General features: G+C 40.7%; 1 protein-coding gene across 2 annotated transcripts in view; it reads right to left on the reverse strand.

The window, feature by feature from the left end:
- The window catches only part of FAM234B (family with sequence similarity 234 member B), a 160,542-nt gene that overhangs the window by 38,953 nt on the left and 102,766 nt on the right, over positions 1–18,823 (reverse strand). For both annotated transcript variants that reach the window (XM_089687702.1, XM_089687701.1), the window contains one exon: positions 17,543–17,624. In XM_089687702.1, the coding sequence (XP_089543828.1) occupies positions 17,543–17,624 (82 nt within the window). The remainder of the gene's footprint in view (positions 1–17,542; positions 17,625–18,823) is intronic.

Consider the following 18,823-nt stretch of genomic DNA (forward strand, 5'->3'; position numbering starts at 1 on the left):
ATTTCAACCTTCCATCGGTTATGGAAAGCCTTTTTGGGGCTCCTTTCTGGAAAAAATTAGAATGCTTCAACTCCCTCACTATCTAATGTTCTTGAATTCCTGCAAAATGGCCTGGCTTATAATTAGTTGCAAATTCAAGTTTCAGTCCTCTCGGCTAGGGCAAGTAGGAGATGGGCCTTTAACCCCTTGGTGATTAATTTTGGTCATTAATAAAGGCAGCAATGAAGATTCGATTACCAGTGGGAATTTGTCACTTGTCTTAAATGCCTTGCTGCCACCACCATTTTACCCAATAACTTTGTGCTCCTTACTCCGTTTGGCTCTGAAGACATTTTTCCTGATGGCAATAGCTACCGCAAGGAGAGTATCTGACATATATGCCTTTTCAGCTAGAGAGCCATACTGCTTTACCCTCTAAGACAGGGTACGTCTGAGAAAGGTCCCAAATTTCTTCCAAAGAGTTTCAACTTCATCTAAATTGGGAGTTTGTGCTTTCAGCTTTTCTGGAAGATGGGTCAGACGATAAGTGGAAGAAGTTGGATCTGGTTAATTCATTTTCAGTATATGTCAAGATCCAAGGAAGGGCTTCACGGTACTCCTAAGTCATGTCTTCATGGATTGTCGAGACCATTCAGATTGCCTACAAAGTCCTAGGCATGCCGCCACCTTCGGAAGTGAAAGCTAATTCATCAAGAAGCATCTCAACCTCATGGGCGGCATAGGCTAAAGTGTCAGCCAAGGTGGTTTGCAGGGCAGCAAGCTGGAGCACAGCAAACGCATTTGCCACTACAAGATGAATGTGGCTTTTCCATCAGTGCAGTCTTTTTTGGATCTACAGTCATTGCAGTGGCTGTCAGTCATAGAGGATTATATAAAGCATTCGGTTTGTTTGTGTGTTGTTTTCCCCCTCTCTTTGTTCCTTTTAGCATTGCTTGATACATCCCATGGTAGGCTGACATGGGGAGGTCCAGGAATAGGGAAAATTGTATTCCTTACTTACCGTAATTTTTCTTTCCTGGATCCTCTCCATGTCAGCGGAGATTCCCACCCAGTGTTCATCGCGACTTATGGCCTAGGAAAGAGGTTGTCCTGGAGGTGTCAGAGAGGCTGGAGCTGACCCATGGTAGGCTGACATAGGGAAGGTTCAGGAAAGGAAAATTAAAATAAGTAAGGATTACAATTTTCCCTAATATACACACACACGAATATATATCTCGAATCAAAAAATTAATGAAAACAATCAGAGGATCCTGCTTCGTCTACTGCACATGGCTGATGCTATTTAAAAGCTCTTTGCATAGCAGTGCTCAAATTTCTTGTCTGCAGTACCTATCGCTTTTCTTTGATTGCCAGTGCACAGCCATGCCTAAAAGGCCTAAACATTTCAAAACAGGACACAGTTAAGACATTAGTCACAATAGGTCCCTTTTATTCAATAACAATAAGTCCTTTTTAATCAAATTTGTCATTCAAGCAAGACAAAATGTTTTTCAATACTCTGCTAGTAAAGTGTGTCCCATTCATTGAACGGGCTGAGTTTGTAAGTGTGCATCATATGCAGTGACAGCCAGTGCAAAAGTGTGTCAAGTGCAGTGGGATTGAGTCACAGAGTGCATGATGGGTGCAGTGGTGGTGAATGCAAGAGTGCACGTCAGGTGCACTAGAATGTGATCCCAGAGTGTGTGTTGGGTGCAGTGGCACAAGAGTGCATGTTGGGTGCAGTGGTGGCAATGCAAGAGTGCATGTCTGATGCAGTGGGCCAACCTGACAACATACCCCATTTTGAGAGCATGTGGCCTGGTACAGTTCAGGTGGGGAAGGGATACTGTGCATGCTCATTAATCCACCACTGCATACCCCAAGCACGGTATCTGAAGGAAAGTGCGTTTTAAATATTGCCCTGTAAGCTTTTCTTTAAAAGTGCTGCTGTGAATGGCACGTTTCCCCTGTCAGTGCCCAGCTCCCTATGCCCTTTGTTTGGCAATCCCTTTTCTATTAGGCTTAAAAACTGGCAAAATGAATTTACACGATTCTTCCTCCACAGACTTCAATGGGGTTTGGGAGACATTTCCAAACTTTTTGTGAATGTCCCTCCAACTAAAGCCTGGCACATCACTTCGGCTCATCACTAATAATATAGTGGGAGGTCTGTAAAGTTAACAGTTTACCTGTTGATCCTGGGGCTTTGACAAATGAAGATCCAATAGCATTTGAAAGGAGTAGGGGTTGTAGCAGAATTTAAATTAATAGTGCTCATTAGTTTTCCCAGAACTATTAGTGCAGACAGCCTAACTATAGCCGGGAGATTGTTTATATTGATCGAGTATTAAAGTCAGTTTTTTCCTTAAACAGATACTAATAATACAATATCTCACAGAAGTGAGTACACCGCTCACATTTTTGTAAATATGTTATTCTATCTTTTCATGTGACAACATTCAAGAAATGTCACTTTGCTACAATGTAAAGTAGTCAGTGTACAGCTTGTATAACAATGTAAATTTGCTGTCCCCTCAAAATAACTCAACACAGCCATTATTGTCTAAACCGCTGGCAACATAAGTGAGTACACCCCTAAGTAAAAATGTCCAAATTGGGCCCAAAGTGTCAATATTTTGTGTGGCCACCATTATTTTCCAGCACAGCCTTAACCCTCTTGGGCATGGAGTTCACCAGAGCTTCACAGGTTGCCACTGGAATCCTCTTCCACTCTTTCATGACGACATCACGGAGCTGGTGGATGTTAGAAACCTTGCGCTCCTCCACCTTCCGTTTGAGGATGCCCCACAGATGCTCAATAGGGTTTAGGTCTGGAGACATGCTTGCCAGTCCACCACCTTTACCCTCAGCTTCTTTAGCAATGCAGTGGTCGTCTTGGAGGTGTGTCTGGGGTTGTTATCATGTTGGAATACTGCCCTGCAGCCAAGTCTCTGCAGGGAGGGGATCATGCTTTGCTTCAGTATGTCACAGTACATGTTGGCATTTATGGCTCCCTCAATGAACTGTAGCTCCCCAGTGCCGGCAGCACTCATGCAGCTCCAGACCATGACATTCCCACCACCATGCTTGACTGTAGGCAAGACACACTTGTCTTTGCACTCCTCACCTGGTTGCCACCACACACGCTTGACACCATCTTGGTCTCATCAGATGATAGGATATGGTTCCAGTAATCCATGTCCTAAGTCTCCTTGTCTTTCTTGTGCATCATCCTTATTAGAGGCTTCCTTCTGGGACGACAACCATTCAGACCAATTTGATGCAGTATGCGGCATATGGTCTGTGCACTGACAGGCTGACCCCCCACCCCTTCAACCTCTGCAGCAATGCTGGCAGCACTCATACATCTATTTCCCAGAGACAACCTCTGGATATGACACTGAGCACGTGCACTTAATGTCTTTGGTCGACCATGGCGAGGCCTGTTCTGAGTGAAACCTGTCCTGTTAAACTACTGAATGGTCATGGCCACCATGCTGCAGCTCAGTTTCAGGGTCTTGGCAATCTTCTTATAGCCTAGGCAATCTGTATGTAGAGCAACAATTCTTTTTTTCAGATCCTCAGAGAGTTCTTTGCCATGAGGTGCCATGTTGAACTTCCAGTGACCAGTATGAGAGAGTGAGAGCGATAACTCCAAATTTAACACACCTGCTCCCCATTCACACTTGAAATCTTGTAACACTAATGAGTCACATGACACTGGGGAGGGAAAATGGCTAATTGGGCCCAATTTGGACATTTTCACTTAGGGGTGTACTCACTTTTTTTGCCAGCGGTTTAGACATTAATGGCTATGTGTTGAGTTATTTTGAGGGGACAGCACATTTACACTGTTATACAAGCTGTACACTCACTACTTTACATTGTAGCAAAGTGTCATTTCTTCAGTGTGAAAAGATATAATAAATGAAAAGATATAATAAAATATTTACAAAAATGTGAGTGGTGTATTCACTTCTGCGAGATACTGTATAACTTACTGTAAATGTATTTCATGTTTTTGATAAATTAGCTCCTTGGATCTTCTCTTTTAAAAACTGTTACCCACTGCTACATTGCCTTTCTATGTATGACCCCTGTGCAATCAGAAAAACTTGAGTCCTCTAGGAGTCGCCTCTACATACTGTTGTGGACCTTTTGAATTATGTCTCAAAAACATGATTTATCAAGACATAATCCTATATAACATCAAGTCAGCATAGCCGGATGTTAAGGGTTAATTTGTCTTGGTTGGAAAGTCAAATGACCATCTAGCTAGAGAAATGTTAACAATGGGAGAAGGGATTTTTTTTTCCTCCTAGAGACAATATACTATTTGAAGTTCTACAGGTGGTCAAACACCATTATTCAGACTTCAATAGCAGGTAAACATATACAAGGTCTGGACATGACAATAGAGGAACCAAACTGATTGTCTGAGAGCTTACCCAAACCTTGCAGAGTGTGATAAACCAACAGAACTCTCAAACTATCACAATATGCTATTGTCCACCAAGGGTGAAAGTATTAACAGTTGTTTACTGTGACTCCAATACAAGAGCCAGGCAAACAGAGAGTTTTTCCCTACACATAGAAAATGTTGGTTCTAAAACAAAGAAGTTAAATTCAGGACATTTAAAGCTAAAAAAAAATTGAATGTATCTAACTACAAAGATATACTACAAAAACATATTATAAATGAGATGTTATAAAGGATAGGTTTTACACACCACCAAATATTCAGCAATGGGAACTATATATCACTAACTTGAGTATTGAGATGATGGAAAGTAAGATGTATTATAAACTAGCATTAGATATGTCTTATCAGGAAACAGACAGGATGGTATTTCAAGAAGGAATAACTGAATATACACCTATATTCCATGGTCCCTATTTAGAATATTATAGGTATGATCACTTCTATATCTGGAAAAAGCCGTATATTTAATCCATGAAATTACCTTAAAATTCCACCCGAGGTATGAGTCATCTCAAATACTCAAATTGTTCTATGATACATGACTGCCATCTGGCGGGCAGGTGAGAAATAGCTTATGTACACACATTTCTCAACTAGCCAATCAAGAAGCCTGGTGGGAAGGTATCTTAGAACAATGGATTAGTGGATATAAAAGCCCATGCACCTTTAAGAAAAAGAAAACTCATCAAAAGAAAAAAACTCATCAAAAGAAAAAACCTCATCAAAAAAAAGACGGATCAAAAGAAAGAAAACCTGACTGAAGAAAGACCTGATTCTGAAGACATCTGAAGAGACCTCTCTATAACCCCTCTTCCATACTTTCAAACTTCCAAACTTTACTAAATTGCTGAACCTCTGTCCTTATAACTTCCTACATTCTCCCACACTATTGAACTCTATCTCAATTTCCCCTGTGGTCATCATTCTAAAGGCGTTCCACTGCCAGCTAAATCCACGGGAGAGTTGCCTAGTCTGAATGCCGGGTGCGGTGAGATTGTTTATTTGATTTTGCATTACCTATTTTCTCTGTTGTGTGGAATCATAGAATTACCTTAGTGTATCACAACAATATTGGGTAGTTCGAGATATATGTAGAGAGACCCTGTTTTACTGTTTCGAAATTGTGTGGTGTCAAATTATAATTGTTTTTATATTTCATAATTTATTGAATATTAATAATCAGAGTATAATATATCAAGGGATAGCTTCTTGCAATCCTATGGCCACGGCTTGTGAGAATATAACCTTTGAGATACTCGAAATTATTAATTATTAATAAATTTAATTAATAATCAGATCATTTAAAAAATTGTGATATTGATGTAATTAGTTAGAAACCTTATTATTGTGGCTTACATTGGTAGGGTATATCTTTGATTGTGTGTACCAATATTCATTTATCACCAGTCTTTTGCGTTTTGTGTTAATATATATATAATTTTTGTACATAAATAAATTTTTATATTTATCTATTATAAGGCAAATTTTGTGTGTATGGTACGAAATCATATTGGCTAAAAGAATTCAAGGTATAATAATAAGTGGTGATCAAATTATCAAGGTGTCCAAATTATTGGTTCACTAAATATTTGCCGTATTTTAACGGCTGGAGGCACTGTAATATTTCATCTAAGGGAAAGGGACACGCCCTTTATAAGTAAAATATATCCTTACATAAACCACCACAGGATAAATTTGGAGGCACTGCTGAGATTCATAGAAATCGTACCATAATACAAAACGCACTGGTGATTGTATATTTGTACACTTTGTCAAACAAATATTTTATATCAAAATGGCATCCAGTAATCACGGATCCACCTCTTCCAAGCATAACGAGGAAAATATGGCGGCTCAAGGCATTGAGGAGGAAACTCCAAGGCCAGCCCGGAAAGCTGTCAATGCTTGGCAGAATTATGTTGAATGTGGAGTAATAGATTATCTCCGCAAGAGATTAGGTCTGGGGGATAGCAATAATGAATTTGTGGATGAAGAGAAAAGGCAGGCTATGAGCACCTTTGAGGACCTGTTCAACCAAAAGGGCCAGGTTGTTGGGTTTTTAATAGCATTTGCTGGAGCAGAAAGTGATAAAAGCCGTGACAGACTTCTCCTAGAAGCTTGGCCCATGTTATGGTTCATGACCGCTGGAGCTGCCCAGCGAACCATGACTTTAAGGGAAGAGTTGTCAGAGGCCTGCCTCTTGTTAGAAAGCAAAAATCAGGACATTGAGTCTTTGAAAGGGAAGCTTGGTCATGCCGGTATTCGTTTAGACGAATCCCAGAAATGTTATGATAGATTGGTCAGAGACTTTCGAAGTGCTCAGGACCTGTATGAAAGAAACTTTCAGGAATTAAAACAACTTCAAGAGAAGTATCAGGACTTAAAAGATGAGGTGGAGTACTTCAGATCAGAGAGGTTATCTCCTGTCAAAATTAAAGTTCACCCAGGGGATAAGCATGACCAGTCAGAACTTACATTGATAAAATCTGAGCAGAAAACTCTGGAGGAGCAGATTATGAGGTTGACGGCCCAAATAAATTCTGGGGTCCAAAACCGGACCAACCCAGTCAAGCAGGAGGCTGATGAGCGGAGATACCCGCATCACAGCGAAGTACCTGATAGTGAGGCAGGGTCAGAATATAGGTCACCTCCTAGGCTTCTAAGATACACTCCAGAGCGCTCGGAAGAAAAGTATGAGCTTTCATATAGGCAGGAAGGGAAATCCCAGGGGTCATTCAGGAGATATGACACCCCAAAGGTCATTAAGTTCCTGAAGGACACTGTTCCTATGTTTTCTAAGAAAGGGTCCCTTGAGATCACCGAACACATGAAAACATATGAACAGACGTTAGAGATTCTGGGCATTAGAGATGACCACACCAAAATAGAATTGCTGCCATGGGTGTTTGAAGAGAAATACCGGCAATTCTTTGAGACCTTGAGGGCCTATTCCAATCAGTCCTGGAGAGAGGTTAAACATAAGTGCCACATGGAATTTGGGCCTTATAAAACTGTAACTTCTGCCAAGGCTGCGGCCTACAATTTAAAGTGTGGTCCTCACCAAAGCCCTGCAGAATTTCTGGCTGTCCTCAGAAATGCCTATTTCCTGGCTGAAAAGGATCCCAATCCTAACCAGCCAGAATTCAAGACCCTATTCTATGAAGCATTACCTGCTTACATAAAATTGGGACTTGCAAAGGATTACAGAAAGGGATGCTCTCTTGATTGGTTGGTGAGAGAGAGTGACTATTTATTCTCAATCCAACAGTCCAGTGAGGGCGGGATAAAAAGAGAACCCAAAAATAGCCCCAAGATAGTAGCAACCACTACCGTTTCCCCTCCAAATCCAAATTTGCAGGCAGAGAAGAAATCATATGCGGAAGTAGTCCGTGGGGGTAAAACCAATGGTTCCCCTAGATTTGTACCTCAAACCCAGCAAGTGAAGGAGGTCCATAACTTTGCACCCCAAAACCAGTGGGTGAGAAAGAATAGGCAAAAGCTAGGAAACTACGGTAGTGGAAGTGAGAAGAATAAAAAGTATGGTAAGGGTCAGTACAGTGATGAGAATCAAAGGAGTCAATGGTATCCTCGGAGGTTCTATTATCCTCGCCAAAACCAACATGGGAATTTTTATGGGAACCCCAATTTCAACAGGAACCATAATTACAATAAGAATCCCAATTTTAATAAGAACTCCGACTTCCAAAGATTTCCTCCACGCCAAGAACACCCTCAAGCTCAAAGGGGGGATACAGTACCCCAGGCTCCCCTTAATGACAGGGAGACCCCGAAACCTCAGAGAGAACAATGGCGTCGGGACCAGAGCAGTAGTTCTGACTCTGAGTCTCATTACCAGTCCCGTCCAAAATACAAGCGTAAGTATAGGAAGAGGGAGAATCAACAAAATGACTCCTCTGAGCGTATTGGGCAAATAGAGGCACAGGTCAGCAAAATGGCTGAACAAATGGACAGGCTTGTCACTCAATTTTCATCCAATCCTTTTTTAGGAGCAGCTCCTGTGACCAACCAAGGGTCACAGAATTAACAGGCAACCAAGCCTTAAACCAACAGGGGAGAACACTGAGTCAAATGACAGGAGATGTGTGTCCCGTCCCTGACACGCCTACTAATAGAGAATCTAGTTCTCAGGCAAAGGGGGACCATTTGTTGGTTATTAACGATTCTCCTATTTTTCAGTGTCCATCTATTGCCCCTAATATAGTCGCGGCATCGGAAGTCGTCGGGGTTGACAAGCCAGACGGAGCACCAACTTCTAGTTGTGCTTCTGTCTTGAGACAGTCCAAGAATCCCACCAGGGAGGATAAGGGTGATGTGTCCACCACATGCGGTGAGATAAGAGCCAGTCACATGTCATTGAAGGGCCCACAGATCTTCAACCACACCAATTTCATGTGTGAGCTGACTGAATCTGATGGGAGATATTATGCCACAGTACAGGTGCAGGATGCCAGTGATCTTCCTATTGTCGGCCTAATAGACACTGGATCCCAAGCAACCATCATGTCACAGGAACATTTTGATAAAGTGGCGAATGTCATGCCCACCAAGCCGAGACTTAAAAGCTTTGACAGCTCATTAATTGGTGTAGGGGGAGACCCTTTACAAGTCATGGGTACCGCCTGGCTTAAATTGAAACTGGGTAATAAGGAACTGAGACACCCCATCATCATTGCCAGCATCTCCCAGCACCACATGATAATTGGGATGGACTTCCTAAAAAGGCTGAACACAATAGTTGACTGTGTGAACCAAGTACTGTGGTCACAGGTAAATACCCCAATTAAATATGGGAAACTTAAAACTCCCCATTCCCGACAATACTGCCACCTGGTGGAAGAAAGGCCTGGATCATTAGAAATCCATTTCAGGAACAGCCAACTTCCTGATGTAACGGTTATCAAACCTGATGACCATAACCCTATCAGAAGAGATGAGGAACACATTTTTAGAATTCCCCAAGATAAAATAAAAGATATTTCCCTCCAAGATGACATCCTTACGATATCTTTTCATCAGGAGGATAAACCAAGAAAAGGGGGAGATCATACCCAATTCTTGACAGGTATTGAAAGGGTTAACAGCGACTTGTTTATCCCCATCCGGATAAATGGTCTTAATAGGTCAAAATATGCCAAACTAGATTTGAGACAGGAACACAGCTTTGTAAGCCATGGGCTGATAAAACACCTGACCGAAATGGAAATGATCCGTTTCTCCACACCTCAGCGTCATTGGATTTCAGACTCCATTGATGACTCTGATGATTACAATTCAATGGCTAGGTGTCTTTTAAACATCACTGTAGGAAACAAAACAGCCACCCATGTGTTCCTAGTCTTGGATAATCCCCAAACTAAAATTTATTTTGGCAACGATGTATTACATCGATTTGCAATGCAAGTCGACCTAATTAATGACTGTTTATGGAGTCGACTAAAGGGGGACCCCGAAAAATACCAAAATCTGGACTTAGCTTTAAAATCCCAGCAACAGATGCCTTATGCTGTTGAAGTCCAGGTAGCCCAGAAGATTACAATCCCTAAGGGCATAAATAATTTCATACTTCCCATCCAAGTTAAAAAGGGACATAGACTGAAGGGGTCAGATGCATTTGTATGCCTCTCCCATAAAATGCAGGGGGAGGGACTGAACATTACACACACGCCCCTAGTCAACACACATCAATCCCCGATGTACATTTACATACATAATCTGTCCAATCAGGACATCGTCTTACCCAAAGAGACCCTTATTGGTCTAGCGGTAGAGACTGAATATTACACCTTTGGGGTCACTAACCAGGTGATTGGACTCATCCCCGATGAATATTTGTTGGAGGAACAATTAATTGAACAAACATTCCATTCATTACCAGAGGGTATTTTCACCATAGAGTCCATATATCCATTCGATTCTAAAGATGGCACCTGTCGAATCGAAGAGACATCAATTGTCTTTGATCAACCAATAAAAGAACAAGAGTACCCCAAAGAACCTGGATGGCAGGAGAACACACACACACATCACATACCCAATGACCTCACCACGAAACTTGAAGAGGCATATGAGATAGGTCAGCCGGAAAGCTTTCCTGGATTCAAGGAGTTAGTGGAAGAGATGGTGGCCCTCGCCGATGCGTGTTCCAATGATCTCGACCGACAATTGCTCCGAGAGCTTCTCCTTGAATTCCAAGAGATCTTTGCCAAGGATTCTTACGATTGTGGGACTACTGACCTACACATCGCTAGGATCCAAACAGATCCAGATGCCCCACCAGTATTCGTAAGACAGTATAGGTTACCATTAGCTTCCTATGAATCTCTAGCTGAGATTATCAGGAAGTTACATGAAAGGGGTATAATTAGGCCCATCCACAGCTCCTATAACCACCCGATCCTGGGTATTTTAAAACCCAATGGACAATGGCGTTTGTGCGCTGACCTCCGTCAGCTGAACAAACGTGTGTACATGTCAGGATGGCCGGTCCCATACATAGACCAGTGTCTAGCCCAGCTCCAAGGATCCCAAGTTTTTACAGCCTTGGATTGTGCACAGGGGTATTGGACCATAAAGGTGAGTGAGGAAGACCAATACAAACTGGCTTTCAGTTTTGGGAATCAACAATATTGTTGGGTGAGAATGCCTTTCGGATTCATAAATTCCGGACATGAATTTGCTGTGTTCATGCACAAGGCCATGCCAGACGCCTTCGAAAGGGGGACGTTGGCATATGTGGACGATATCCTGATCAAAAGTACTGATATGGCCAAACACATTACAGAACTTCGGCATGTCCTGGGCCAATTAAAAGCAGCAGGAGTTAAACTGTCCTTACAAAAAGCCCAGTGGTGTCGCACGAAGGTAAACTTCCTAGGCCATGAAGTTACTGCTGAAGGTTTGAACCCACAAAAGAAGAAGGTTGAGGCGGTTCTGAACTGTAAAGTCCCTACTAACCTTAAAGAATTGAGATCATTCATAGGTATGGTAAACTACTCGCGTAAGTTTATTGATAATTACGCCGAGATAAGCAAGCCGGTGCTTCACCTACTGAAGAAAGATGTCGGATGGTCGTGGGGTAAGAAACAGGAGGACGCCATGAAGGAGTTAAAGGAACGTCTCACACAAGCGCCGTGTCTAGGATATCCCGAAGGGGGTAAAAATTTCTATCTAGAGACAGGGTTTACGCAGGTAAGTATGAGTTCCGTTCTTTACCAGAAACGTGATGATATCAGTAAGGTGATTGCCTATGCCAGTAAAACTTTGTCCCCGGTTGAAGTAAAGTTCAGTGACTGTGAAAAAGCTCTATTGTCCACCATGTGGGCATTACAGAATTTCCGCAGTTACATTCAGGGAGAGAGAATCATTGTTGAAACGGCACACCAGCCTTTACAGTATTTAAAGAGTGAACGTATCAAGGGAGGAATGTGTCTAATAGCCGCATCACTGCTTGGACTTTGTCTTTGCAAGGGTGGCCTCTTGAAATTCGGTACAAACAGAACAAGGAAAGTCCTGTAGCCCAGGGCCTAGCCGAACTCCATGATTGTTCCGCAACTACACCTGCTATGGAGGCCCCGGACACTGACTTTCTGGAAGAACAACTGTTCTCTCCCTACAAGGTTTATGATGAAGAATACTGTAAACAGCTGCCGTGTGTATATGTGGATGGTTGTGCTTTTCATCACAAGGATGGGGAACAGCTCCAACTAGTGGCAGGTATTGGAATCGTTTGGACCCAAGGTGTCACCCCAATTTCTGTGGGATACAAACTTGGACCAAAAAGCAGTCAGGTTGCTGAACTTACTGCAATTCTTAGAGCAGTTGAGATGGCTATAGAGTTCAACATTAAAGAGTGTGCCATCATAACCGATTCCAATTATGTCAGGAATAGTTTTGTGGAGTATTTCCCTAGGTGGAAGCGAAACAACATGAACAAGAGTAATCACAAACCCGTGAAACATGGTAAGCTCTTTTGTCACATCGATGGACTGGTAAGGTCCAATGATCTCACCCTGCACTTCAAGAAGACCAAAGGCCACTCCAAGGTTCTAGGTGCCGAGAAAGAAGGGAACGATCTGGCCGATTCTCTAGCCAAGGAAGGGGCAATCACCGGTGAACTGTTAGACATTGATCAATTTTTAGGTACCGTACAGGTTGAAGCTGTCACCAGACAACAGGCCAGAACAGCTGGTGATCCAAATGCATTACAGTGGAGTCACGATTCTCCTAGTGAGGATTTAATTACTGCCCAAAAAGAAGACCCAATAATTGGCTTGTTTTATAGTCATATAGAAGATCCCAACCAAAATCCCATAAATAAGGAAGTATGTAATGGGAAGGAGGATTTACGTATCTTAATGAAATCCAAATCCCAATTCTCTTTATACCAGGGATTGTTGATATGAACCTCAAAGGGTGGCGTACAACAATGGGTCGTCCCACTTAAATTTAGAGGTTTGATGCTACAGCATGCCCATGATGCTCCTACTTCCGGTCATCGCGGAGAGAAGATCACGTATGAGATCCTGCGGGATTATGCCTACTGGCCTCATATGTTACGTGATGTGAAGGAGTATTGCCAAGGTTGCCTAATATGTCCCCAATTTCAACCTACCAAGCCAACTCACAGAGCACCTCTCCAGAAAAGGGGGATATGTATACCTTGGTCAGACCTTCAAATGGATTTTATTGGGCCCGTAACAAAATCTTCACGAGGAAATTGGTATATGTTAACAGTTACATGTTTATTCACCAAGTATGTCGAATGTATACCAGCACCAAATAATAGCTCCGAGACATGTGCTGCATTGCTAATAAATCATGTATTTTCACGTTTTGGTCTACCACAGAGGATAGAGTCTGATAGAGGATCACACTTCACTAGCGAAGTGATGGCCAAATTGTGGAAAATTTTGGGGGTTAAAAGGAAATTGCATATTGCCTATCGGCCAGCCTCTAGTGGTGGTGTAGAATGATACAATCAGACCATCGTTAATGTCCTTAAAAAATTTGTTAAGGAAACAGGCAAAGATTGGGATGTCAAACTTCCACTGGTCCTGATGGCGTTGAGGGCTACTCCAAATACAGTTACAAAAATGTCATCTTTTGAACTGATGACAGGTAGACGGATGGTACTGCCCCAGCACTTATTGTATCGCACTACAGATCAAAATTTGATCAATGCTACCACCACACACCAGTACATAGAGGATTTACGTAAACATCTGCAATATGCTTTTGCCTTTGCCCAGCGAAATTTGGAAAGAGCTGCAACTAGTGCTAAGACATACTATGATCTCAAAACCTCCAAGAAGGAATATGAGATTGGTGACAAAGTCTATCTATACAACTTTGCAAGAGACCAGATCAAGGAACGGAAATTCCTTCCATCTTGGAAAGGTCCGTTCTCTATCATTGATAAAATCTCTCCGGTCGCATATAAATTGCAGGTTACCCGGTATGGTGAAATCAGTGATAGATGGGTGCACATCAACCAATTACGTGCTTGCCATCCAAAGTCTCAATTGCAGTTGTTGGAAGACTAACCCACCAGTTCCTATCTGGAGATATTGAGATCATTATTAAATTTCCTTTGAACATATAATTCATCCTTTGCCTTACAGGATCCAGTAATATAATTTTATGTATATCCAATACTTAAACTGTTCATTTTAATAATTTAGAAAGGAAGGCCCAGACTATGACCAGACCGGCGATCGGAGGTGTCAATGACCAGACCCTAGAAGGAAGCTATAATGTCCTGTGGGAAAGACCAGATGCCAGAGATCGATCCGGAGACGATAACCTGATGTCCCAGGCCACCAAGGGCCAGTCCAGAGGAAAAGACCCGCCTAGGAGACCGTCTAAGAGACCTGTCGTGCGGAGGACCCATGGACCCCAAGGTGGATGTGCCAGGCCAGGCCGGCCTCATCACAAGACCAGGATCGTCATCAGAAGTGTCCATCTAAAAGACGCCGAGTCAAGTTGAGGACCAACCAGCATCACCGCTGCCATTTTATTATTAAAAAAAATTTTTTTTTGAATTTCATTCACTTCACCAGAGAAGACGAACGATCACTCTAGCCAAAGGTCCCACTCATGTTTTGCGATACAGACACCCATCTACACGTGCCTGTACCCCAAACAAAGGGGGATTTGTTGTGGACCTTTTGAATTATGTCTCAAAAACATGATTTATCAAGACATAATCCTATATAACATCAAGTCAGCATAGCCGGATGTTAAGGGTTAATTTGTCTTGGTTGGAAAGTCGAATGACCATCTAGCTAGAGAAATGTTAACAATGGGAGAAGGGATTTTTTTTTCCTCCTAGAGACAATATACTATTTGAAGTTCTACAGGTGGTCAAACACCATTATTCAGACTTCAATAGCAGGTAAACATATACAAGGTCTGGACATGACAATAGAGGAACCAAACTGATTGTCTGAGAGCTTACCCAAACCTTGCAGAGTGTGATAAACCAACAGAACTCTCAAACTATCACAATATGCTATTGTCCACCAAGGGTGAAAGTATTAACAGTTGTTTACTGTGACTCCAATACAAGAGCCAGGCAAACAGAGAGTTTTTCCCTACACATAGAAAATGTTGGTTCTAAAACAAAGAAGTTAAATTCAGGACATTTAAAGCTAAAAAAAAATTGAATGTATCTAACTACAAAGATATACTACAAAAACATATTATAAATGAGATGTTATAAAGGATAGGTTTTACACACCACCAAATATTCAGCAATGGGAACTATATATCACTAACTTGAGTATTGAGATGATGGAAAGTAAGATGTATTATAAACTAGCATTAGATATGTCTTATCAGGAAACAGACAGGATGGTATTTCAAGAAGGAATAACTGAATATACACCTATATTCCATGGTCCCTATTTAGAATATTATAGGTATGATCACTTCTATATCTGGAAAAAGCCGTATATTTAATCCATGAAATTACCTTAAAATTCCACCCGAGGTATGAGTCATCTCAAATACTCAAATTGTTCTATGATACATGACTGCCATCTGGCGGGCAGGTGAGAAATAGCTTATGTACACACATTTCTCAACTAGCCAATCAAGAAGCCTGGTGGGAAGGTATCTTAGAACAATGGATTAGTGGATATAAAAGCCCATGCACCTTTAAGAAAAAGAAAACTCATCAAAAGAAAAAAACTCATCAAAAGAAAAAACCTCATCAAAAAAAAGACGGATCAAAAGAAAGAAAACCTGACTGAAGAAAGACCTGATTCTGAAGACATCTGAAGAGACCTCTCTATAACCCCTCTTCCATACTTTCAAACTTCCAAACTTTACTAAATTGCTGAACCTCTGTCCTTATAACTTCCTACATTCTCCCACACTATTGAACTCTATCTCAATTTCCCCTGTGGTCATCATTCTAAAGGCGTTCCACTGCCAGCTAAATCCACGGGAGAGTTGCCTAGTCTGAATGCCGGGTGCGGTGAGATTGTTTATTTGATTTTGCATTACCTATTTTCTCTGTTGTGTGGAATCATAGAATTACCTTAGTGTATCACAACAATATTGGGTAGTTCGAGATATATGTAGAGAGACCCTGTTTTACTGTTTCGAAATTGTGTGGTGTCAAATTATAATTGTTTTTATATTTCATAATTTATTGAATATTAATAATCAGAGTATAATATATCAAGGGATAGCTTCTTGCAATCCTATGGCCACGGCTTGTGAGAATATAACCTTTGAGATACTCGAAATTATTAATTATTAATAAATTTAATTAATAATCAGATCATTTAAAAAATTGTGATATTGATGTAATTAGTTAGAAACCTTATTATTGTGGCTTACATTGGTAGGGTATATCTTTGATTGTGTGTACCAATATTCATTTATCACCAGTCTTTTGCGTTTTGTGTTAATATATATATAATTTTTGTACATAAATAAATTTTTATATTTATCTATTATAAGGCAAATTTTGTGTGTATGGTACGAAATCATATTGGCTAAAAGAATTCAAGGTATAATAATAAGTGGTGATCAAATTATCAAGGTGTCCAAATTATTGGTTCACTAAATATTTGCCGTATTTTAACGGCTGGAGGCACTGTAATATTTCATCTAAGGGAAAGGGACACGCCCTTTATAAGTAAAATATATCCTTACATAAACCACCACAATACTTACTCCCAAAGAGACTACAACTATACATGCAGCCATTCAGAGAGCAGCCTGCACAGGCAGCGTAAGAGGGATACACAGAGCAAAAGTCACACCTTCCCTCCTCTTTCACAGAAGTGAGAAGTGACAGAAGTGACTGACAGTAGCTTTGGGTACCTTTTTGCGCTACCTGTGTGTGCACACAAGGAAGGGCTGCATGTACAGTTGTAGTCTCAACAGGAGCGCCACATAGAGAAGAGACTCCTATGGGGTTCCACAGGACCCAGCAGCACAGGATGCACACACAGAATGGCAATGTAGTAGCACAGTCAGGGGACAGTTTAAGCTTCAAGGCCAAAGTTTATTAAAAAGCACACCAACTATATGTTATAGTATCTGATTTCAGAAAAAAGTGACTTTAATATTACTTTAGTCGGTGAATGTAGGGTGGAGAACCTGAAATAAGCATACAAAACATGCATCTGCTACATTTCTAAGTAGGTATAATCCGAGATATTGGCTTTTTCTCTTAGAACAAGCAGCATTTGGAGCAATTTAATTACATTTATTGAAAGCACAATTGACTTAGACCATATTTTATGAATTAAGGAGAACAAGTACATAAAGAGCAAAAATAAGTTAGATAATAACGTTATCACTTAGGTTAAAAAAAAAGAACAACGTGTAATCAGTAAATGCCCAATTAGCAACAAGCACGGCTATATACGGACTAATAAAGTATGTATAGTATATTGCATTGAGGTGTGTGTTATGGGTGTTTTTTTTTTTTGGTTAGGTTGCCTCAAAGCTTTCTCTTATGCTTGTGTATGTATTCTGACCTTTCTGAAATAACTATAAAAAACACATAGTAGTACATTTTTCCAGGATATAAATACATACCGTTTTCATATCACTGCTACTCTGAATTTGTAAAAAAAAATCCAGATTCCCATCAGTGTTAAAATAACCAGGCTGAGGAATACTGTAGGAAAAAAATAAACGTATTAGTTTAATTGAAAAAAAAAACATACCTGCCAAAACTAAAAAAATGGAAAACTGTAAATGTCATTGCCCTGTGTGCCAGAAATTGTGTTAAAAAAAAACAAAAACATATGTTAAAGAATACCCTGAATAGTCTTAAAAAATGATAAAATGTTGAAAAAAGTATTATTAAACCCAAAACCAAAAATGTAATGTATTGCAGCTTACCATTCATTTTTGTGTTATTGGTCCCCTATTCATACAATTCTGTTTTCACCTATTGATCTGGCTAATAACACACCTTCTGTGTTAGAGTGCCCCGATTCTGGAGGAAGGAGCACCAGAGCCCCCCTTTGGACAGCAGCACTGTTAGTCTGGGGGGAGGGTAGTGTTAAATATACTAGCAGATTTAGATACACTAACAAATTCAATCCAAATTCCAGCTCACATTGCAGTTGCACAAACAGTTACAGGAGCAGTTATTGTTCTTTTAGGATAAAGGTTTTACATGAATAAATAAAAGCTGATCATTGTAAGCACCCCTGCCAGTGGTAAATGGCTTGTCTCAACACTAACTGCTACATTTGCAGGAGAGCTCGTTCTGTTGAAAAACAGACTTACTGGCAGGATCACCAGAGGATAATAAAATAAAAAAGTCTAAAAAGAAAACTAATGCAGCCATCCCATCTAAAAATGTGTAAGCTGCAATATAATAAATGTTTGCTTTTGGGTTTAACAGCGCTTTATGTATATCTTTAAGATTTTGATATATTCAGGAAAGTTCCAATTTAAACTTCTTTATGCATTCTCTAGTTTATTTACCTTTTTTTATAATTATTAAGTGAATTTAGATCCTTTAAAATGAAATATCGCACATGAGGTTTTCATATTATCACTGCCAGTGGAATGCAGATGAAGTCTCAGAAAACAGGGTTGAAACAGAGACCTGAATGAGTCAAAGGAGGCATCCGTCTCTCAATCTTTAAACAGTACCTCTATCAACCTAACTCATAAAAGTAGCTCTTTACCTCCCCCCAAACCTATTCCCTAAAATTAATCCTAACACTGACCTGACTAAACTTCAAGGCTATGTACAGAATATCTAAACCCAAGAACAAAATGTAATATATTGCAGCTTACCAGTCCATAGACTGGGGCTACATCAATTTTCTTTTTTTTTTTAGGCTAAAAACATTTTCA

The sequence above is a fragment of the Staurois parvus genome, unplaced genomic scaffold, assembly GCF_062004578.1.
Source record: "Staurois parvus isolate SC_StPar_1 unplaced genomic scaffold, SC_StPar_1.0 ptg000436l, whole genome shotgun sequence".
Classification (NCBI taxonomy): Eukaryota; Metazoa; Chordata; class Amphibia; order Anura; family Ranidae; genus Staurois; species Staurois parvus.